At 40.3% G+C, this 24657-nt stretch overlaps 1 protein-coding gene across 2 annotated transcripts in view; it reads left to right on the top strand.

The window, feature by feature from the left end:
* The window catches only part of rai14 (retinoic acid induced 14), a 35330-nt gene extending 11252 nt beyond the window's left edge, over positions 1–24078 (top strand). For both annotated transcript variants that reach the window (XM_079179204.1, XM_079179205.1), the window contains exons 3-21: positions 7311–7441; positions 8821–8909; positions 9161–9225; positions 9641–9698; positions 10466–10536; positions 14395–14501; positions 14973–15157; positions 15679–15704; positions 16101–16187; positions 16950–17039; positions 17823–17960; positions 18488–18589; positions 19364–20080; positions 20307–20779; positions 20975–21143; positions 21243–21410; positions 21609–21779; positions 21910–21975; positions 22183–24078. In XM_079179204.1, the coding sequence (XP_079035330.1) occupies positions 7311–7441; positions 8821–8909; positions 9161–9225; positions 9641–9698; positions 10466–10536; positions 14395–14501; positions 14973–15157; positions 15679–15704; positions 16101–16187; positions 16950–17039; positions 17823–17960; positions 18488–18589; positions 19364–20080; positions 20307–20779; positions 20975–21143; positions 21243–21410; positions 21609–21779; positions 21910–21975; positions 22183–22269 (3000 nt within the window). In that variant the 3' untranslated portion in view covers positions 22270–24078. The remainder of the gene's footprint in view (positions 1–7310; positions 7442–8820; positions 8910–9160; positions 9226–9640; positions 9699–10465; positions 10537–14394; positions 14502–14972; positions 15158–15678; positions 15705–16100; positions 16188–16949; positions 17040–17822; positions 17961–18487; positions 18590–19363; positions 20081–20306; positions 20780–20974; positions 21144–21242; positions 21411–21608; positions 21780–21909; positions 21976–22182) is intronic.
* The last annotated feature ends 579 nt before the right edge of the window (positions 24079–24657 follow it).

Genomic DNA, 24657 nt, shown 5'->3' with positions numbered 1-24657 from the left:
AACTTGTACATATGTTATCCGTATGTCGCTTGTTCATCTTACCTCCCAGCTAAGCTACTTTCTCTCTGCATTTATTTAGCTTTATCTATCATCTCTGCATGTAATCCCACAGACAACTTAATTCTCATTTACACAAGAGACAAATCTTGTTTAGTGTGTGAACTGGAACAGCGGATGGTGTTCCAGTTGAGAAGAAAGGACTTCAATACAGTTTCTCTGTATTTTTATCCTAATAATCTTGTGCTGTTTTTCCTTTTCCACTTTCCATTTCCTTTCTGTATTTCCTCTCTATGCTTACGCGTTTTAGTAAATCAGTCTCTATGTCTATATTCTTTAGTACCTCACTGGGTCACTTATGCTTTATTTCCCCATCTGCTTCTCGTATCTTCTTTCTTTATATCAAAGTTTTGGGTTTTTATTGCCCAACCAAGCCTAGTCGGTTGGTCTGTCTGTCCCACACTTCAGTCCAGAGCACGTTTCCTTTCAATTACTGCCCAGATCCCCGTGAAAATTGTCACGGTTATTTTTCATCTCCTCAGTACCAGTGATGTTGGTGCCACCGCCGGATCAAATTACCCTTAAACGACATCACTAGTCCTGGTTTTGCCTTTCACACATTTTTCAAATCTTTAGATTTCCTGGGAAAGGATTTAACATTTTTTACATTTTTCAGTGTCACCTGAGTTCAGGTAGTGCACAGATGCAGTTTATTGGCACATAATAATAAAGGGCCTCCTGTGCCCTTTGCTTATCATGTCTAGCTTAAAATGAGTTTGTACCACTTTATATGTGGATGTAATAACCTGTATGCTCAATGTAGTGAAGGCAAAAGGGACTATACCCAGAAAATCAAAGAGGACTAAACACCTTTTAATCTGTAGATCAATAAACATGTTCTTTTGTCGGTTTTGGAAGGAAATACAAAAGCTTTGCTAAAGTAAACATTTTTTTTCAGTTAAACTCCACTTGCTCCTAACGGCTGAACTGTACAAACATACAGAATGTGATGTAGGGGATAACTGTTTCCCCATCTTAGTTTGTTTTTCCACCAGAGAACCGGGGAAGTTCAGAGAAGCAGAAAAAACACTCTGAGCATGTTTAGGCAAAAACCTTTAGGTTAACAAACACACACTTGATGGACATCTGTTTTCTTTGTAATTCATTCTAAAGCTCAAGTAACGACGGGATGTTTGAAGTTCCGATTCCATCATTTTTATTTCCAAGACTTTTCAAATGGAGAGAAATTAACACATGTGAGGAGATGAGGGGACAAAAGGACAATGACTCATTACAATAAAGCTGCAAAGCAACACGCAGAACAAAAACCGTAATAATGATTTATACCGATCCTTTTTGCCTCTCTACCAATTAATTAATTGCTTTCTCTTTTCCTCACCTCTTCAGCTTTCTTGCTCCTTGTCCTTGTCCGTACATACAGCATCACGCCTGGACAAACAGGAAACACTTAGTGTTATCAGCGGACTCTTTGTGTGTTTTAATGACTGTCGGGCTAAAGACAGAGAGACAACACACACTACCGTCCGCACCCTGATCCCACTGTAAACACACTTATCACCGCGCAAGAAACGGAAAGAGAGGGAGAACCTGAAAGAGAGGAGGGCAGTCGGGGAAACAGAACTGAAAGCAAGGGAGGAAGTGAGATCCTTTTTCACTTCCTGGTGGTACGCAGAACAACGGTGGTCTTACTGGTTCATAATCACAGGATTAGTGACCCATGACTTATTGCTGGTGCAAACCAATGTGGGCTAAACCCATGCTGTCCAGTGCAAGGCAATGTAGGCTAAGCCAATAGTCAATAGAAGCAGATCATGTCCAAACAAAGTCATTTAGAGTGAATGTGTTGAACACTGGTTTAGATGTTTTTGAATGTGTGTTGTACAGTATTTGACATACTCTTTGCTGTGTTGTGTCCAGATTTAACATCATGAGGGGTAGGACTGCAGCTAACCATTGTTTCCACAAAAGTGGCTGAAATCAATATTTTATAATAACACTGTATGATATATGTGCTCCTAGTGATGAACTTACAGAGAGTTATCATCTGCATCTGACCCGCTCTCTGCTTTATAGTGAGCCTCGGCTCATTATTTAGCTGTTCCCACAGTACACGACCTGCTGAGTAGCGGTTAGATAGCGGCCAGTAAACACAGTGGAGCATTTAGCAGCGAAAGAGACAGATATTTCCCTCAGGAGGTAGTAGAGACCAAAAACAGAGATGAAAGAGAGTGAATATTGGACTAACATCTGGTGATCAGAAACACGACTCCAAATGAATGCTAAACTAACAATTAAAGACAAAGAACTGAGAAGCTGGAACTAGGTAGTGTTTGACTTTTCTCTTTTGCTTGAAAATGAATGAATAATAGTTTGTTAAAATTGTTGCAGCAAACTTAAGGACATAAAGATTCTCTAAAAAAAACAGGCAAGTATTCCTGCGTTATGCAGCTTTTCGGTTCAGAAACCTCTTGAATACACTTTGTTCGGTCCCTTTTTGTTGGAGCCGGGGCCCGTGCTGATTTTGCACCCTCTCTGCCAGCACATGATTATTTCATCAGCCTCCCTGCGATGACACTACTTGTGTATGGGACCGAACTGGAGCAGTGCATTCCGCTCCACTTAAACCTGTCCATTACAATGTCCTGTAGTCTGATGCTATCGATGTCCTGCTGCTCTGTCGTGGCAGCCCTTCGCTATTTTGTTCAGCCTTTTTAAAATCACAGAAGCCATTAGGCAGGATCATGTGATACAGTACATCAGTGTTTCCCCTGTAATTTTTTCTATTAGTGCTGGTTGGTAGGGGGTCAAAGACCATTCCAGTTTTCCTCCCACATGCAGTTCTTGTCCATGAAACCACGATAGGAGCATTCACTGCAAATATCAGCTGTATACTTGTCACTTTTTGTATATAGAGGTGTTTCTTTTCCAGGAATATAGTGATTTAAGAATCAAAATAAGAGCGACCCACAAACCATTTACAGCTGAACGGGAAAGGAATATTTTAAGTCGATCACAGAGAATTAGTTTGAGCGTGACCAGCGGTACGCTTCAGTGTACAAAGAGGAAGTCCTGCTCAATATGAAACGACTGAACTTAATCATGAACACAGGAGGAAGGGCACTTCTGAGACACAGATGTGTGAAACATTTAAAGTAAACAATGTTGTAAAACGGGTTCCTCCTGTCATATACATAATAAATGGCATGGCAGTAACAGCAGTAGCGTTACATATTTCTGTCTGACGGAGTGTTCACGCTACTCTGTAGACACAGTGGAGGTTCAGATGAGGTGACGCCTCGGGTTTTCGTCTGAGGTAAATGCTGTTGTTGGGAGCTCCGTACTGCGTTGTATTTTGTGTCGTACGACTTCTTTGTGAAGACCGTTTCTGTGTTGTGAGATTACGCTTGAAGCTTTCTAATAGCTGAAAAACATTTGCCTATAAGGTAGTCGTTAGAAGACAAAGAGTAGCGGGCTGCAGTTTCTTGATTTAAAGCAACTGACAACCAAGCACAGCATGAACAGATCTCTACTGAGGCGAATATACAGAGAACTGGCTGTCTAGTGTTACTGGCAGTGTTTTTAATGACAGCAGAAAGCCCTGAACCAAGAGAATATACAGTACAGACCCCAAGTTTATAAAAACGCTGCATTAGCTAATACCCTTTTTCTGCTTTTCTGTCTCTGTGAATCACACTCTAACTTACTAATTGCCAGGTTACTCCTCTTACTGCCCTCTTAGCTTGGGCAGGTTTGTGTGGTTGACCATCTTTCATGGCATCTCTGTTCTGTCCCCTCTGGGTTTTTCTGTAAATGAGGGGTTGTTGCGTCTTAAGGATAAACACTGGTAGTAGTTTCATGCCATGCTGCATTTAAAAGCCTGCATCTTCGCTCTGTGAGACATTTTCCCCAGCATACGTCTGCGTTTAAAATGAATACACTTCCACTTAGGCATTGCACAAGTATTTCAACTTTTCAATATCATTCTTTGTGTGTGACATGCCACTCTGGTTCAGCGACTCTAAAAATCATTTCATACTCGGATTTAAATATTTGCCACTTGAGTGGGAAACGTCTTGATGTCAAATACCATGGGGGAAGTACTAACTCTTGCGTTTAGAAAAACAGCATTATACTACAGACCGCACAATACAGCCTGGAATAGGTACGGTTGAGGTTGCAATACATACAAATGTATAAATAAATTTTTTAAGAAAAGGTACAGAGACCGTTTTTGATCAGACGTAAGTAACACCTCCCCATCTGCAGGATGTGACTGCTCCCGTTATTCAATCTGTCATGTATAGGAGTGGGTTTGTTTGGCTGCTGTTTCCGGATCATAAAGGCACTCAATTACAGCAGCAGGTTCCGCCCTTCCTCATGTCCGCAAAACATGATAAGAAGAGAACTACTTAGTAACTTGTCGGATTATATTAACAAACCAAGTTCCTTTTACATTTTCTTTGATGATTTTGTTAAAACTCGGACAACAGAAAAAGGGTACATTCATACGTAGATACATATTTCTCTCCACTTTCTTCGGTTATGCCTCAGTTTTGTATTTGCATCTTTCTCCATCTCTAAAGTATATCTATTTTTTAGTATTTGCTTGCTTCAGTGCCCTGCATGCTAATCGAACAACACATGACTGGCTGTATGAAAACGATGAGACTTTTTAAAGCAGCTGGCTGGGAGGAGAATCAGCTCACCTCTGTGAAAACGAGGACTCCTAAACACTACACCATGTGGGATATGTCCTCTTTATTGCTTTAGTTATCTCCTGCTGTGTCATGTTCCACTTCACATCAATCATAGCTACAGAAAGAGACATGTTCTCTGACTTCTCTGTTCCACTTTGACTTACACCCATAGTACCTTTTTATTACAGGATGTGCTCCGCACCACAAGGTTTTCCCATTAATAGTTTAGTTGAGGTGGAAAGCTACCCAGGTCTTTATTTAGCAATATCAAATCAGATAGTAGATGACAGTCTAAGAATGTGTTTGAATGCATGACCACATTAGTGTGTTGTTTTCAGACATGCCTGTATGCACATTGTTTGGGTTTATTTTATTTAAGAATAAAAGTACAGTGTCTGAAAGGTGCACTGTGGAGTTCCCTTGTAAACAAACATTTAGTGTTTCTCACCAAAACGTTTGTGTATCCTTGAACCTTAACAAACGTGTTAAATGCATATTTTGCATAAAACTTTTGCAAAGCCAATTTTTTTTTTGCTGGCTTGTTCTTAGTTGCCTTTGTTGGCGCATAGCTACGCTTAGACATCACTGCCAGCCATCAACTGTCAATCAGTTGATTAGCGTGAAACCGGCTGCATGAGTGTGTATCACATTGCCTGCTGCACATGTGCACGCATCCTTGTGCGTGTGCATGATACAAACAAAACTGAGACTCACTGGGGAACACATTGTTCCACAGCGCTGCTTGTGGTCAAAAACTCCACAGGGTACTTTCAAACAAAGCATAAGCAAATAGACAAAAGCTGAGCAAATGCAGAAATGCTGTAAGCCAACAGTTTCTGGGGCATACTGTCGAGCACGCTAGTAAAAAGTGAAGGGCTACTGCTAGGTGTATTTCCAGTATCTTCAATAAAACAGGAATTATGCAATCAGACTGTTAAAACTCACACATTAACTCAAATCTCCCAGTGTGTTGCTGACGTTCTTACCACTGTGCATGTGTTCTACAGCAACGTTTTCCCTGATCTTGTGTTTATTTTGTAGTAACTCTAAACTGGTGTTGGATATTTTTGGAAATACTTGGTGAAGTATGCTCATCACAGACACGGCGAAGCACCTGGCACATTCGTATATCTTTTTTCACATGTCTGTGTCAGTGCTCTGGGTGTTTTTTATATCCAATCTGTTATTTCCAGTCTGTCGGAGAACTTTCTCGTCTTACACCACCTCCTAAATAGTATCACCTCCTGCTTTAGTGCTTTGAAGCGTTGGATCACAAAGAGTGTGTGTGTAGGTTTACAACATATTTTCCAGAGTTCCTTGCCAAAAAAGCAAGAATATTTCTCAACATTTTTTATTTAATTGTTAGTTTAAAAAACACCAACAATCTAGTATTTGTAATTCACTCACTGGTCCTCAGTAAGGCATCTGTGGCTAAGGCTGCAGAGCTCAGTGGTCATCCTAGCTGTTTCAATGACAGAAGGGATTTTTATAGCCCAGCAATGTTGCACCAGCTGTGCAAAATGTATTGCAGTGATTGCATTTGGGTGTTTGCCACAGAGGCTATTTACACCATGTATTGCTAGGTCGGCGTATTGCTCTCTCTGAAAATAGAGTACAGTCTTTCTGGAGTCAGAGAGTTCGCCGCTCTTATCACGCGTAGGTCAGTAGGCTATCGGGTCAAATCTAATACTGTGCCGCATCCTAATATGCACAGATGGTTGCAGGGAGAGCTGACTGATGAACTTGTGCTGCCAAAATGTTTGGGGGTGCGCAGGTTTTGTTCTGCCCCATTACTCCATTATCAAGTTAAGGAAATGAATTTACAACATGCTCTTTTAACCATTTCTTTAAACACATTTTCCTTCAAATGAGTAGCTACTTCTTTCCTAATTTGATATTCCTGATTGTGGTTTAATATAATTTGCGTCCGTCGTCCTTTTTTACATGGTTATTGTAAATGTGTTTTTAAAAATGTATTTTTCTTTCTCAGAGGTAAATGCTGTTGTGGACAGCTCTCACCGCTTACTGTTGTGTTTTGTGGAATCTCTCTGTGTATGAGGATCATGATTGAAGCTTTCCAATAGCTGATATCTCTCTCTCTGAAGAGCCTGTCAGTGATACAAATGTGGGGCCATTTGGTTTGTGTCGTGTGTGTGTGTGTGTGTGTGTGTGTGTGTGTGTGTGTGTGTGTGTGTGTGTGTGTGTGTGTGTGTGTGTGTGTGTGTGTGTGTGTGTGTGTGTGTGAGTGAATGAGAGTGTGTGTGTGTGTTCTCACATATGGAGACAAATGTTTTCTTTTGTGTGGGCTATAGCAGAGCCAAAAAAACATTCTCTCCCTCTGAGAATCATTACTCACATTAAGGTCATCTCGGGCATTTTGGCTGCAGAGTAAAATGTGTTCATGTATCTGTTTAATGTCTGGCGGTGATCATTCTTGGGAAGGTATACATTATTATTAGTTATTAAATAAATGACTGATATTACATTCTTTCTTAGAATTAAAACCATGGATACATACATAACAACAATGTCTTGATGATAATGATGTTTTCTTTTTGTCTTTCTCTCCCTTTTTTTACAAATCGTCCCTTTTAGGTCAATGAGTGGAACAAAAACGACGAGCGCCTGCTTGCTGCGGTGGAGCATGGCGAGGTGGAGAAGGTGGCATCACTTCTTGCCAAGAAAGGTGCCAGCGCCGTGAAGCTGGACGGCGAGGGCAAATCAGCGTAAGCATTCTTACTATTATCTACAAAAGAACAAAGGAAAATGTGGTGCAGATGTAGCAATCAAGGAAATGAACTTTGTTAGCACGGAGACAATACTCTGCTGTGGCTTTTGTAGGACGCGGACTGTATGAGCATGGGGAAAGCAGCTGGTTTAGTAATATCTGACAAGTAAATATAAGTGCAGGTTTTCAGGTGCAATCTGGGACTTAGCTCACGCTTTAATAACAAATGTGTGATAAGAAATGGTGTGATTGTGGTCAAATAAAAATGGGCGTGTTACATTTTAGGCAAACACTACCAGTCTTGGTGATTTCTGTGTTTTCCTTTTTAAGTTTTAGGATTGCATATGGCTCCAGCCAATGCTGGAAATCTCAAGTCTCGGGCTTATGTAACTACTTTTCCGTTTCACAGCACTATATTAAAAATGAATGGCCAATCTAAAAATACAGCGTTTTTTCTTAGTTCCTGAAAGGTTGACATTTTCAGACATTAATTCGGCCTCCCTGACGCTCGGTGCTTTGCGAGCCAGTTCATTTCTGCCGTGGCCGTGAAGCTCGTTGCCTCACCGGTCGAGATTGTTGATAACACAGTTGCTCAGTGTTAATATTTGACCTCCTTTCTTTTTCTGAAACACAACACCCGCTGACCTCAATGTGTTGAGTTACTCATGCGGAGCCAGGAACACCGAAACACAAGAACAAATGCGAGGAGAAACGAATGTGCAGATTCTTACATGCTGAAACACACAGGTCATTTTTTGCCCCATCAGTAGTTCACATCCTTGACCTTTTCTCTGTTTATGTGTGTGTGACTAGAACGCAGAAACACACATGCAGATGCATCCTCACAGCCTTTGCAAATCACGATGAATGCGCTAGTTTAGGATCTCAACGCTCCAATCTTTTCAGCACGCACAAAGGAGGACTCTGCAGTATCTCTATAGTGATAAAACCTGATAGAAAGACATGTTGGTGTAGTTGTGTGAGAGTGTAAGGGTGTGTGAGTGTGTATCAAGCGCACACGCAAACGCCAAAAGGAAAGCTGGGCATGTGTAGTGTTTTTTTTTCATTCTGCTAGCTGAGCTGGAAAGGGCTTGTATTGATTGCCTACTGCAGACAAAAGCACAAACGGACAATAAGGTGTAAAAATTAAGAGTTGTGGTTTTACAGTCTGCTGTATGAGCATGCAGATGCCACCTTTTTGCAAGGGAGCAGTTTTCAAGTCGAAGTTCCCACGTCATGAGATATTTAATGTTACCCTGAAGCTTGCAAATATGTAAAATAGCTGTCGTATAAAAAAAATCTCTGCTGTTGTAAATGTTATGACTGGTAGTTACTGCGATTCCAAGTTGTTCTCTGCTTGGGGGGGTTTGTCTCCAGTCTTCATGTGGCATCTGCGCGAGGACAGACAGACTGCTTAACTGTCATCCTGGCCCATGGAGCTGACCTGTCAATCACTGATGCTGCAGGTATGTACTGTAGTTTTATTCAGTATTGATAGAACATATGGGGGATTGATTAGAATCTGGATTTCTGCACAAACGCAATCATTTTTTTTTCAATAAATCCTGTAAATAGAAAAGTAGCGTCCACATACTTTTTAGCGCCACTTCTAAGATTGTTTCTTGAGGTTGTCTTCTTTTTAATTTGATCCAATTTGTCACAAAAGTCTGTGGCCTAATGAAGGTCTTAACTCTGGTCTTTCTTGATTTCTGGTCAGGTTTCAATCCGTTACACCTGGCTGCCAAAAACAATCACACCGAGTGCTGCAAAAAGCTCATTCAGGTAAGAGGATTAAGAGGCTTAAAATTGTCATAATGAGTGCCCTGAAAGTAATGCAACAATTTGCTGCCATCTATCAAGCCATGCTATTTTACACGCATGTCACGTGGTTCCACAGTGATAAGATACTACGTGTTTTTTTAAATTTAATATATTTACCACTTCCAATAAATAATGCTAATTTTCCTAAAACCTGTAGCAGGTCAACAATGGAGAAAGAAGAACAAAAACATGTAAATACAGTATGAAATGCAGCCACGTGATATTTTGAGTGTTGGGAATTACTTGGACAGATTTCATGTTTTAGAAAGTCATTCAGGGAAACTGTAAGCATTTAATTATCAAACTTTTCTTTCACAGTCATTCATACGTCATGTGCATTTACCCGTCTAATAATGTCTTTCTGTTTCCCCTCCAGAGTAAAAGTCCTATCGACGCTGTAGACAGTTCAGGAAAGGCTGCTCTGCATCACGCTGGTAATTGTCTCAGTGCCCCAAGGATTAATCAAACCGAAGTGCTTTTATTGAAGATTAGTCTGCTTAGACAAGGACGTGGGAAAATGTCTTGTGAGATTAAGTTAAAGCTCTGATTTTATTCGGATGAAATTTGCTACCATATTTGGAATTAGGTGATTAAATATGATTCCAGCCCTGTTAGTTTCAATCAAAATTTCCCATAATACTCTTGCAGGATTTTATTCAAACCAAACACTGTTAGTGATGGGAAAATTCCCACATACCTCATCATTTTTTCATGAAGCCACTTTCTGTCTCTAAAAACAAATGTTTGCTGAGTATGACAGATCTCTTTTGAGCTTCTTTTCAGTTTACAGATTGTTGACAACTGTTAAAATAAATAATTGGATTGTTGCACTTTCAAAGTAGAGGCAATGGCTTACGAGTGTCATGTGTTGCAACAGTACAACTACCAGAAGCCAAATCATGTTTGTTCTGTTGGACATTAGAGAGGGGAGCAGATGAGATACATTTCTCCCTAAACTAAATCCTAGACCTAAGTAATCTAGACCACACTGCTATCTCTGAACACCTTTGTCCTTTTTTTTTGATCAACTTTTTTATTTAATTTGTCACATTAAAATTGTTGCACACGAGGGACCACAGACAAGGATTCCTGCACATACAAACAGTAATTAACACAAACTATATACTCATCCCTCTTGTCTTGAATGTACATTTAACAGAAAGTGCTTCTTCATGACTGACTTTTTTTATTTAATCTTCAGCTGCCAGTGGGAACATCCAGACTGTCCAACTGCTGTGTGAACTCAAAAGTCCCATCAACCTGAAAGATGCCGTATGTACTTTATTATTATTATAACTAACACTTTCTCTCTCAGAATTTATTTTCCTGGCAGGGTAGTAAGGGGCCACATAAATGCTCCATTCAGTCTCATTCATATCATTTTCTACTGTGTAATTTCCAGAGAGGAATTTGCTCTCGGAAGGTTGATCACTGTTTGGATCTTCGTAAATATTTACCTGTCTATTGGTCCTGTGTTTGCAATGGGATGCTTTTTATTTTCTGTCCAACGTTTTATCTCCCCATTTGTAGTTTGGTCTACGTTCCTTTATGTGCTTATTAATGTGTGTTAAGAGAGCAGAGGTAAAACAATATGGTTTTGAATTGGCTTCAGCTGTCTCTCACAGCTGTACATCTACAATATGAAGGATCCGCATTAACTGACATTTCCTCATGTTTGTCCTCCTCCGTTTAATGATTGATTAATGTACGTTGTGTGTGCATGTATGGATGTGTGTGAGGTAGGGGGTCAGTGTACTGTGGGAACTCTGCTCTCAATCCGCAGACATGTGGTCTCCATTGCAGTGACGCTCCATGCCTGTGGTTTTTACCCAACTGTTGTGTGATATTTTGTGTGTGTGTGTGTGTGTGTAATAGAAAAAGAGAGAAAAGAAATAGAGAACAGAATGTGTTGCCCATTTATTTCCCTTTTTTATTATCATGCCACAGCTGGCCTGTTGGAGATAAACAAGCACAGAGTGGTCTCTTAGCCGACTAAAACACGTTATGTTTATTCCTCATTAAGACCCCCATGTATTTCCTCAAGTTGTATGTTGTGACTTTTAAACGTTGTTCATGCTCCCACTTTGTACCCCTGGCTGTAACGGTTTTAAAGTGTAGTGTTTATGAAATCCTGTTACAATTAGAGCACTTTAAATATTACTTGTTATTGCAAAAAGCTGCATTGAGTGTACCATTAGGAATCCCTAACCTGCATGTTCAAATGACGCATTTCACTTAAAATGTGTCATCAGAGCGTATATTCATGTGTTCTTACGCAGGCGACGAACCGTGTTTTGTAAGACGGCGCTTTAGTGCGGTTTTCCGATGACAGGAAGACAAAATGCCATCGTTTACTTCTCCAGCCATAAACATCTGCACAATATGTGTGTGAGATGTGAGCGGCTCTGTTTGCTGTTGGAGGACATAAAGACTGAGAACCGCAGAGTCGTCTGGAACATATTGCTGTTTCTGTTCTGAGCAGAACATGCCAGCTAGCTTCAGGCGTACGTCATTGGCTGTAACAAACGCCTTTACCTGATCTATATTTGATTTAAATAAACAAGCAAGATATAGAAAGAAACGGAGGAACGTCTGCCAGGTCTCGCATATGTCGGACATAGAATGTTTACAGAAAGTCAAGTAAATGTAAACTTAAATTCTATTCTGAGACAGTGGTGCTATGTGGTGTAAATGCTTCCTTATGTTTTCAGTTGGAAATAAATTTATTTCTCTCGTTACTTTTAAAGAAAGTCGGCCTTGACGCAATTCACAGACGTGGCCTGGTAATTGTTTGGCATCGATGCGTTTGGTTTGAGTGGGTCAAAGAATCTCGGAAGACTTCAAAAGGAACATTAGTTATGTAGCCGATGATATACAGAGATGGATGGATGGATAGATAGTTACTTTATTAATTCAGCAAGGGGACATTTGTTCGCTACAGCAGAGTATAGTCATCACAATACTTGATGTTTGAGGCTCATACTGATATCGATATTTGGGAGTTTACAAAATCCCATAAAGATATGTCTACCAATAGTCATTTCTGTTGAATGTATAAACACAACATAAGCATGTTCATATCTGCAATAAGCTAATATTGGCCGATTTATTGGCCTGGACAATATCCGTGTAGCTCTACTAAAGAGTGTTGAATAGATATGACCGAATTGAAGACGTCTGAATATGAAACCATCTATGAATTCACATGATATATATATATACCATATCACATTTTACAGTGAAAGCACTAATCAAAATGTTAGCGATTATGTTAGCTCAGCACTTCATGTCATGTTGCTCAGAGAGAACATCGTAATAAAAGTAAAGCTCAGTGGGAGTTGTTGTTTATGTTAATAACGGTTTGCAGTGTTCTGTAGTCAGATTGTGAATCATAGACTTAAGACTTCTACAAGACAAAATGACAGTTTTCTTGTATATTCCAGGTTGTATGTGGACATCCACATACCAGGAAGTAGTTTGGTGAGTGATTCAGAGTTTATTCAGATGGCACTTTTAGCAATGATTCCCAACCTAGAGTGAGGAGCTTATACAGCGCTGTGAGACAGGATAGGAAATTAAACGCAAAATTATAAATATTTCAGATGTTTTTTACCCCCAATCTTTTGTTTTTTATGGATAGTATTATCGCTTCAGGCCTCTGTAACTATTGAAATGAATCTGATCACTTTTTGTTTCAACAGTTCACAGCTCACAGACATGAGCAACATGAGGAGGGCTCACAAATAGACATTGCTTCTATTTACAGGGTTGCATGCTAAAAAGGTTTGGGTTCATAGTATCCCTCAGCCTACTCCTCATTCGGCAGCACATAAAGTGACAGGACTAGCACAACGACCACTTTCATTTCCACTCTTATGTCCTTTTTTATGAGTCAGAGGTGGCATGAAAAAAATGCCCTTTCTAAAGTAGTCTGTCACATGTTGCACTTCTGACATATTAATTCACAAGGCTGTTAAAAACACAGACGTGTGCTAGTGTATGTGCAGTATCTGTGTCCACATCAAGTGTCATTCACCGCAGAGATTTGTGTTTATTATGAAGGCGTGTATTCAGCTTTAAACAGGGGCATGTCTGTGTGCCTTTTCTTTGATTGACAGGCCTCTCAAATTATCACACTTAGCCACGGTTGCAGCTCTACGTCAGCTCCACCAAGTCTTTACCTTGTTGCCCATATTTGGTATCCTGGCTTTAAACTGACAAGATGGCAACAAGTTGTCGACATAACTCAAGTGTAGACAAACATTTCTACACCTGTGTTCTCACATTCATCCACACAGACCCTGAATCTATTGGCCTGCGGTGAAAAAACATATTTCTGTGTTTTAGATTCCAAAAAAAAGAAACCGTTCAGTAGAAACACAGACTGAGCAGAGCAGACACAGGGCTGTTAAAGTCTTTAGCAGAGCTCAGAGGAACCCACAACATAGTTTTGTTCTCTGTGGTGTGTCGAAGCAGCAGCCTTGTAATATAAAACACAAAGCTAGGCTGACACACTTTACCGTTTCTTCACAGTCTTCTACTTGTTTCCAGTTGGAATTTCTATTTATACAGTTAAACATTGAGTTCTAATGTCATTTTAGTGAAGGTGATGTGGCAGCAGCTCCTTCCAGGCTGTACTCTGCCCTCCACAAGCCCAGCCAATCAAGTGTTTCGGTTAGATTTAGGTCATAGACGGTTAAGGTTAGGTTAAAGGTCATGCTTGGGGTTAGGATCTGTCAATCCTGGTGACAAATATGGGACTACGTTGCATAAAATACTGCCTCAGTTTCCCAACACAAGGTAATAAACTCTACTGAGTCAGCCCCTTCAGTTAGAACTGTAAATATATAATCTTCGGGATTTTCCCAGAAATCTACGCCTCTCCAGAAAGTGTAACAAATTTGGCTTTTGGTTTATCTGCTGGGAAATTCATTTAGGAGACATCTACTCCTTTTTCACATGGATCTGAGATTTATCTCACCCCACAAACACTTGCCATACTTCATGTCCAGGCCCACGACCTGATGTCACAAGACATGTGTTATATGTGTTGTGTTATGGTGGTTTGTGGTCCCTCCATAGGATGATTTCAGTCTTATCTAATGTGTATACTGTCTGTTTGTTCCAAAGGACGGGCTCACCCCTTTGCTGTTGTCAGCCAAACACGCTCATGCTGAGGTGTGCAGCGCTTTGCTGGACTGCGGTGCTGAAATCAACACTTCTGACAACAGTGGCAGGTACAAAGTCAAGACACACGGGAAAATTCAGAAATGATGTGTGACAGTATAGTGATGACTAATTAAAGTTGCTAAATTTGACATTCAGAGCATTAATATAGCAGCAAATAGCTACTGGCAATGTAAAGATAAGGTGGAGTAATGTCTACCTAATCAGAGAATTAAGTAACTCTTCGTGTTTGTGGCTGATAACCGCGACCCACGTCATTGTCCCAGAAGCATATCACCCACCCTTGGGCTCTGTCTCTGGTTTACTCTGTCAGCACTGTTTTCTTTGTTTGCACTGTCCGTGCTGTTCGCACCGTTGGCTGCTAGCCGCTGGCTCAGCTTAAAATTGAGAGCCGCGTGGAAGCCATCCCTCCATCGTAATATATGCTCTGAATTTTGAATTTAGCCCTTTAAAGACACGTTTTGGATGATGGGTATAGATGTTGCATTGGTAATCAATATGCGTTGTGTTCTGTGTTGCAGGACAGCCTTGATGCTGGCTAGCGAGTCAAACGCCGTTTCTGTTGTTGAAGTCTTGGTTCAGCGAGGAGCAGATCTGTCGGCTGTAGATTCACAAGGCCACGATGTCGAACACTACACCAAGCTGCTGGGCAACTCTGAGGTCAAAACCGCCCTCGATGCTGCCGTAAACAGACAACCGGCCTCTGGTAAGAGCGTTGAGGCAGCAGAAGCAAATATTGATGTGTATTTTACATTATTGTGACATTAGTTTGCCTTATACAGTACATACACACTTTTTGAGTTATTGTATTCCGGTTGAGGAAAAGAACACCAGGTACCAGCCTTAACATGTGGTTATGAAACACTAAATGAAGTTGTCTGTTGAAATCAGGGAGGGACTTCTCTTATCAGGTAGACATTTAATGGTTGATCTTGTGAGGAGCAGCTGTTCGCCCCCAATACACACACACAGGCGCAAAAATGTATCCGGTCTGGGTGGTTAGAGATTTGTGCTGCTCTGGTTTCAAAGTCAACACTGCCATCTGGAGGAGATCTCTCAGTAATGATTTTCTCTTTTCTTTTGTATATGTTTGGTGTAAGCTTCTCTCTATGAAAGCAATGTCACATGTAGTAGTAAATGTAAAGTATCTAAAGAAAAATTTTATTTATCACTTTTATTTTATTTTGCTATTTTTTAATGTTCTTCTTGTCATTTTTTTTTTTACAGATACAAAGTCTCCTAGAAGTCCTCAGGTAACGCACAATTTAAAAAAATACTTTTCTTTAAAGCTTCTCACAAACAGGCAATCGCAGTTACTAAAACCTCTGAATTTAAAACATCCATAAACTAGCAATAGTCTAAATTAGGTTTTAGTACTATTATGTGATTCATAATGAAAAGCCAAATGTTTTCTAATTTCTGTTGTGTAGCTACAACTCATAGATTGTAGTTTAGTATCAGCTTTTCTTATGTGTCAATATTACATTTCTCAGCTTGTAGAAAATCTCTTACTTGCTATTTTGGGAAAACAAAACTGAAGTTTTACTGTAGCTCTCGTCGATTGACCCTCCTCTTACTAACCAGCACTGAATCCCTCCTGTTTCTCTTTCCTTTGCCTCTCTTCTCTTTTCTCTTTGCTGGCTCCTCAGCATGATCTAGTAGCTAAACTAAGTGATGAACGGATCACAACTCCCAAAAAACGAAAAGCACCTCCACCTCCTAATAGCCCACTGCAGGTAAAAGCATGTCTCTCTTTGTATCCGTCTGCTTGTATCAGTATGCCACTCTTTATATTAATGCATGTCTGCAGTATATTCACAGAATGAGTAGTCAGCCCTGTATGTGTGTAGTCTGTAGACCTGTCACAATTATTAGTTCACTGGTGATATTGCAGGTTGTTTTTGCATGAATGTTTTTTTTTTGGTTTACAAAAGAATGTCCCCGATATTGCACATTTTTTGTGAACAGAGCCCGAGAGTCAAAATTATTTATGGTGTGGTTTTATTTATTTAGGATTTTTTTAAATGTGTACTTGCGTTATTATGCTATTATATAATTATTATTATTAGTATCATACAATTATCTTAAAATTACAAAAATATATTTTACTGCAATTATTTCTGGGACAATATATCCAAGAAAAGTTATAGTGACAGGCCTACTCGTCTATCATATTATCTGTTTTCTCTGTCAGTCAGTCTCTCACTAGTTTATGGTTTGCCAAATTATGTATGATGTTCATTTAATTTATGTACTAATCTGCCTTTTGTTTTTGAAAGTTTAGGATTTAAAACTGTTCATACAAACATCGAGGGCAGCTAATTGTTTTAATGGGACACTAACATTTGAATCGTATTCCTTGGGTTTCTGGACTAACAGATTACAAACATATTGCACTTGTTTGTTTTTCAAGCTGCTCAAGAACAAATCTTGACTTTTGAATCAAACCAAAACATAACAAAACTTTCCAAAAACTAATCGACTTCACTCATCTTCAGAGCTCTGGGCCTTCTTCTCCTTCAGTCCTTACCTCCGCTGGGACCCCTGGATCCAACAAAAGTGACACTCCAAAAAGATTCAGCTACAAGGTAAAACAAAGTACATGACTAATATAATAACCTCGATAAGAAGCATGGCAGACTTTACTCCATAAGATGTTTCATCAACAACATGGTTTATTTAGCGTAAGAGTCTTATTTAATTAAATAGAAATTAAAATGTTATATAATTATTTTATATAAATATTAAAATATTCTATAAGCCCCAAACTTGCAGCAAATGCCATTGACCCTGTATCAGTAGTAATATAGTAGGAATAAGGAGACTCACAGGATCCATAGAAAAAACACAGCATATTATCTAGTGACTTAAATCTATATGAAAAGAAACATATATATATATATATATTTATATATTAAAAAGGCTTGAATACAAGATAAGGTATGATACATTTGTAAGTTGGTTGAATCTCAATATAGTTAGACAAGAGAATCTGACAAATTAATAGGTTAACCCTAAAATATAATTTATTTATTAACATTTATATAAAATTATATACATTTTAGGTAAATAAAAATAGGTTTGTGCAATAAGTCCTCAGGTGTAAATGTCGATTGAAAACATGCAAAGATGACAAATGTGCAACATTCTTAAATATCAACTCCAGATGGAGACATTTTGTTGATGATTATCTTGTGATTTTATATTACAGTTGAAGCTCATGTGCCAATTAGCTAAATACTTGCCTTCAACCTTCATACCCTGTTACCTCCTTCTCTCACCTTTTACTCTCTTTCCTTGACCATCTTTTCCCCTTTTGTCTCCTCCCACTCCTCTTTCCCGCCACTCCTCCTTTTTCCTCATTTCAAAAGGACGATGAGGTTAAAGGAACGACACTGAGAGAGGAGGTCGAAAAGCTCCATGAGGAGAGAAACATGTTGCTGGAGACAATCGAAGACCTGAAGCAGTCCGTGGAGCAGACGCTGACGGGTCCCGTACTGGAAACAAAGGTGACTATATTTACATTACAGATGAGCAGATTTAAAAAAACGGATGTTGTGACTTGAACAGTCTACAAGTAAATGATGTCAGACTTCTAGTTTGAAAGGTAGAGAACATGCATTGAATATATTTGTTGGTGAATAAACATTTTGTAGATGAATCTTCTACCCGAACCGACTAAAATGTGTTTTTATTTTGATTAAGAGAATTGAAGAAACTTTTAGGCTAGATATAGATATTTTTCTTGGTGGCTATTTTGATACATTCTTAGCTTTTTTTTCCACTAAAAGTCTTTCTGGTAGTTAAACCTTGAATCAACATTGCTTTTGTGAGTGTAATACTATACTCTTGACAACAGACAGCTGTGTACTGCTGAACCTTTTCACCTTGGGCATTCTTGAAGGAGGTCTAACCTAAGCTTTAGACGTGTCAAAACTTGTTTTTGTTTTTCAGTAGGTAGCTAGTGGTCCTTAACGTTGCTTTTCTGTCTCTGTGTGCCTCTGCATGTTGAATGTATGTGTGTACGTGTTGACAGGTCGAGCGCGGTTTTACAGCATCTGCAGCTCTGGTTTGTGCTCTGCAAGCCAAGATTAGTGCTCTAACTGTGGAGAATCAGCAACTTGCAGGCAAATTTAAGGTATGTAACTTATTCAGTCACGCTCATGACTTGACCATAAACCAATGAATGAACATACTCGAGGTAAGGGCAGTACGCTGTATATAACAACCTAAACTATAGCAAACCCTTCACACAATACTTTCTACAATACAAAAAGTTCTGTTTTTATCTGGATATAAAAAAAAAAATACAAGCAAAACAAATTAGGTACACTACAATACTCGCATGTTCATATGTACATTTACAGACTTATTGGTCATCCCTCATGTCCACACTGGCTTTGAAGAGATCTTCTTCTAATGCTATTCCAATGTAAGTGATGACGGGAAAAAATCAACAGTCCTCCCAGGAGAAAAATATAATTAAAGTTTAAAATATACACTAAAGTTAATGAGGCTTCAGTTGTCTGAGTTAGCAAAATTGATGGGGTACAAAACGTACTCTTTATTTTCTTCATTAATCACCTATAAAATGTAAGAGAATAGTGGAAAAAGTTAAATCTTTCCCACAACTCAAAGGGATCTATTCAGATTGCTTGTTTTATTCAACATATTCTATTTAATATCATATCTTTTTCTCATATAAATACAGGAAATTACTTTTTAATAGTCCTAGTTTGATTATCGATTAATGATTCAAATCATTCATTTCAGCCGAAATGCCAAACTGAATGTGAGCATTTGCTGCTTTTCTTGGTCTTGGTTCCCCTCCATGTAATGACAGGCACACAACTGTAACTCATACTGTGCTTTTTTTGTGAGATTTAAATGTTTTCAATCCCTCACCTCACAGAAACACCCATCCTTCCAAGTAAGCGAAGACCTGAAGGACGACAGTCGTCCAAACAGCATGGCTTCCAACTCCTCCTTCCACTCCACCCAGGATGAGTTTGATCCACTGCCACACGTGGAACGGGAAGACGGTTCAGGCGCTGTTTCTGTCAGACGAGAGGAAGAAGAGAGTGAAGGAGGGCGAGGCGGGAGCAAAGAGGAGATCAGACTCTTGAGACTGGCGCTAGAGAGCATTCAAGTGAAACTACTAGAAACCAGGAAGGAGAACCGCTCGCTTCATGCCCAGCTGAAACCTGAGCGAGGCAGAGAAAGAGAAGAGGATGAAAGCATGACGGAGAAAGGAAGAGAGGAAGGGTTGATGGAGAGTCTCGCGGAGCTTCAGGCGAAGCTGACTGACACCCAAGAGAGATACCACCAAGCTGTGGAGGAGGTGGAGGATTTGAGGGTGCAGATGGGAAGGGGAGGAGGTGAGCCAGTGGAGAGAGAGGAGGTCCAGAGACGTAGATCATCCACACTTGAACATGAAGTAAAACAGCTGAGGGCCCTGCTCGTCCATGCGGGATCTGAGCAGGAGAACGCAGCTCAACGCATCCGACAGCTGGAGGAGGCCTTGGGGAGGGTGGAGGAGGAAAGATGGAGTGTAAAGGAGAAAGAACAGAGGACTGCTCAGATTGAGGAGCTGTACAATGAGGCACAAGAGGAGATTAGGATGCTCCAGGTGAATATGGGCCTCTTTTTCTCCATACTGTCCATTGTGAGTGCAACACTAAATTGGTGGAGTACTCTTTGAATGAATAGAAAAGCCCAGATGATATTGCTTAAACATTGATTTATCTCTATTCATTATCTTTCAATTATGTATTGTATTCTACTTGCCTTACATCACTTACTTTTTAAAATCAATAACATTTTTCCTCTTTAATTGGTCCCGTCTGGTTGTTTAGGAGGCTCTGAGGGGCACGGTGCCAGTTGAAGCAGCAGCCAAAGACTTTGAAGAAATGAAGGCTCAGCTAAACGAGGTCAGCGCTGGGCTGCAGCGCCGCTTGCTGGAACTCTCGCACTCCTTCAGTGAAACCAAAAGTCAGCTGAGTGCTGCACAGAAACAGCTGGCCGAGCGCAGCGCAGCCTCCTCGCCCTCCTCGGAACAACAGCAGCAGGTCCAGGTGCTGAACGGCAAGGTGGAGGAGCTGCACACGTTGCTCGCTGAGACGGAGAAGAAGCACTCGGCCGCTCAGGAGGAGATTTCACTGCTGAAGCAGGAAGCAGAAGCTCAGGCACAGAGCTCCGTGGACCTCGCTGACCACACGCAGGTGATGTCATCTCTGGGAAATGCCATCAAAGAGTTGGAAAGCCAATCGGAGACACTGAAAGAGCAGCTACACCAGAAAATCCTGCAGGTGGAGGCTCTTCAGAACAGGTGAGGAAGAAAACTTACGTCACGTGTGGTTGATGGATCTTTTTCCGCTTCTACTTGAGACTACAGCTTGAAGTGGAGGTGGGGCTTATGAAATGGTATAAGAGCAATCAAAAAAAGAAGTGGAGGGATGTAACTAAGTACATTTACTTTAGCACTCAGGGTCACCATGACTTACTTGTGTCTCTTTCACAAAAGGCTGACAGCGGAGAAAGATGTTACCCCCGATGATTCTGTCTCCCACGCTGAGCACAAGAATACTCAAGAGCAGCTGGAGGGCAAGGTGAACCACCTGACGCAGCTCCTCCAGGGGGCCCTCAGAAAGCAGGACGAGATGGCTCTGGATGCTGCTGATGCATGGCAGAAGGTGAGAAGAAACAAAAAAACAAAAACATGGATGGATTATTATCTTTCTATACCATGTATGTCTTATTAAAACATACCTATCCGCACTCGTATCCATCAGTCACGGGATAATCGTGCAGAGTGGGAGGCTCTGCAGGAGCTGGTGATGTCGAGGGAGAAGGAGAACCAGACGCTGACCACCAGGCTGGCTGAGTCCCAGGATGCCGTGTGTCAGCTCAAACAGCTGGTGGAGAACCACGTCGCCTCAGAGAGAGAGAAAAACAAGAGGGTAGGTGCTGCTGCAGAGGTACCATCACTATTGCACCACTTGACAGTTCAGTAGTGTCTGTCCAGCACTGTACTTTAGAAACATGTCAACCTAAACTTGGGACAGTCTTCTCAGGACCTTGTTGTTTTCCCGTGACCACAAACATTCTACAAAGTTCATTGTTTCATGAACCACATGTTTTATGTTTTTCCCTATCAGATAGATGACTTGTCACGGGAGGTGGGGAAGCTGAAGGACGCCTTAAACAGCCTATCGCAGCTCTCCTACAGCGCTGGTTCTCCCTCCAAGAGACAGCAGCAAAACCAGCAGCTAAGCCAGCAGCTGGAGACGATGCAGCAACAGATCAAACAACTACAGTACCAGCTAGCTGTAAGATTCGGTCAACATATAGATTAGATAGAATAATAATTACCATTTGGAAAGAGCGCACTGTAAGTTTGAATTCTTAAATGTACAGGTGACAAAAAAAAGTGTATTTACCTGATGTTTTTCTTTGTAGGAGTCAAAGAAGCAGCACAATGATATAGTGTCAGTCTACAGGATGCATCTCCTCTACGCTGTCCAGGTATATCCATCCATTACTTTTTAAGCTTTCAACTCAAATTTGAAAGGAATGGTTCACCTTTCTACAAACTCATACGCAACACGTCATCAGTGTGGGCTGTGAGAAATACGTTTGTATTTGGGAGCCCTTTGAATCCCTTAGTAATTTGAGTTTTACTTATGGTGTATTTATTAGTTAGTTAACTGAACCGGTGCTGCGTGCTTTCAGGGTCAGATGGACGAGGATGTCCAGAAAGCCTTGAAGCAGATCCTGATGATGTGCAAGATGCCAAGCCAAGCCAAGGAGGCCTGCTAAGACACGCTGGGCCTGGTTTCCCGAAAGCACGTTGTGGACGAAAGTGAAGTGAACTGCTACCATCACCACATGTCCTCCCGTCCGAATGCACGCGTTGCTTGTGCTGATTGCAAGCCAGGCCAACACATGGTGCCTCTGGATAAACCTTGAGTATTTCTTACTGGGGAACAGGTTTACAACCATGTTCATTGCCTTTGGAAATATCATTTTGACCGACTAATTTCATCAATCTTACAATGGAAAATGTTTCTGGGAAACCCAGCTTCAAGATACTCTACATCAGCCAATTGACCATTCAAATGAATGAGAGAACCAAGTGGTTCCAGCCAAACGTTTAATCTCTGTATGTGCATGTTAACACTACACTGTCCATGTGCAGTAACCTTAAGTCACATGCAGTTGGATAAGCGCGATAATGCAAACACATGTGTACTCTGACATAAACGTACACGTACCGTGTATGTGCGTACTAATCAGTCCACTGAAAGCAGTACGTTTCATGTGGTTTGTTTTTGTTACAATGTGCGCTTAGAGGAATAAAAGACTCCCTTGGCATGCTGTTGGTAGTATCCGTTTTATGATACAACAGTGTTAGTATTATTTTACTTGTTGTCTAAAGGTTTCATGGTTGTCAACAGTTTCCTGATACAGTGTAAATTATTTGTGCCCTCTTAATGCATGTGACCTTGCTCATACGCCAGCGCAAAAAACACACAAATGTTATTTCTGGCCGCACTTCGATGAAGAAAAAGCATGATACCGTTTGTATTGCTATTTTCGTATTAGCACAACATTTATAAAAATGTACCTTACTGAATTGTATTACATGCCATGTTTTCTAAAATACTGTACTTTGAGGAGGTTTGATAGCTGTATTTTTGATGGCCTTTGTTTGTCTAGTGACACCTGAATTAGTCTATTTTCCTGTTTTTATTCATATTTTACATATAAGGGTTGAACATGATTGCCAACTGTAATCGGAAAACATTTCAGTTGTAACAAATGCCCAACAGTGGGGGCAAAATATTATTGTCTTTTTGACTGAAAGGGAGAGTTCCTCTCTTGTCTAATCTTACACGTTGGCCTTTTTTGTTCAGCAATTCGTTACTTGAAAAGCATGCAAAATATGTTGGCTGAAAGCAAATGGTTGAGTGCCTGGAATCAGACAGTATTTTTCTGGCTCTGCAGTAAATTCAACTGACAATTACCTTAAATATCAGTAATTCTCAATTGTGATAGATGCCAATTTCACCAGGCTTCCTTATTAATTTATTAACATTTACCAGGAATGTTTTCCGTCTTTCTATTTGTGAGACTCCCATCTCTTCTCTTTCAGTGTTTCTTTGTAGGTACGGATTTACACTGTACAGAATACATTTCAAATGCATTTCATTGAACGTGTCTTCTAGGGGCTTCTGAACCGTTTTCACATCACACTCCTTTTGCCTTAGTACTGTACTTGGAGCCATACGCACTTAGATATCATCCTTCTTCTCAACAGTGTTTAAGACTATTGAGAACACACCCAACACTAACGCTGGTAAACTTTAGTCCGATTAAATTCTTTTGTGTATGACTGGCTGAAACTCCCAGCCTCGTTTCTCACTCAGGAACTTTGCTTCATTTCATAGGTTGTAGAATTAATATCATAAACAACGTAACTCATTCTCTCTAGGCCTTGACTGGAATGTTTTGTAACAAGAAAGGGAAAAGAAAAACTCTTTTGTTGGTTGTTTTTGAACTGACATGAAAAAATTACTTGTTTGCCAACTGCTTTGTTGCCCACATTAACACATTTTCAAGAACCTGTACCAGTGTGTGTCTGTTTTCTTTCCCATCTCTTATATATCAAGACATGTGAAAAATAACACATTTTTAAGGCAGCCAACTACATAATTTAAAACATTTATAGCATTTTATCAAACCCTGGTTGAAATGAAAACTTTCTGTCATTGTCATGCATACAACTGCAGTCCGTCCAGCACACATGCGTTAACAAGCCGCCACAGATTGCCACACTCACCCCTTCCCGATTCCTTCTCTTTGCATAAACAGTTTTAGATCTTCAAACATTGAATATAAGACAAAAACAACCTGAATAAACACAAAACATTGTTTTTAAATGATTATTTCAATTGAAGGAAAAAAAGTAATCCAACGCCTATCTCACCCATGTGAAAAAGTAATTGCCCCCTAAACTTAATAACTGGTTGTACCACCTTTAAGCAGCAACAACTGCAACCAAACTCTGCCATTAACCAGAGACCCGTCTTTCACATGGCTGTGGAGGAATTTTGGCAAACTTTTCTTTGCAGAATTGCTTTAATTCAGCCCCATTAGAGGGTTTTCATGCATGAAGCGCCCGTTTAAGGTCCTGCCACAGCATCT

Source organism: Pholis gunnellus (genome assembly GCF_910591455.1).
Source record: "Pholis gunnellus genome assembly, chromosome: 18".
In the NCBI taxonomy this organism is placed as follows: Eukaryota; Metazoa; Chordata; class Actinopteri; order Perciformes; family Pholidae; genus Pholis; species Pholis gunnellus.
The sequence above is the reverse complement of the archived record's forward strand: the minus strand, read 5'-3'. Positions and strand labels throughout refer to the sequence as shown.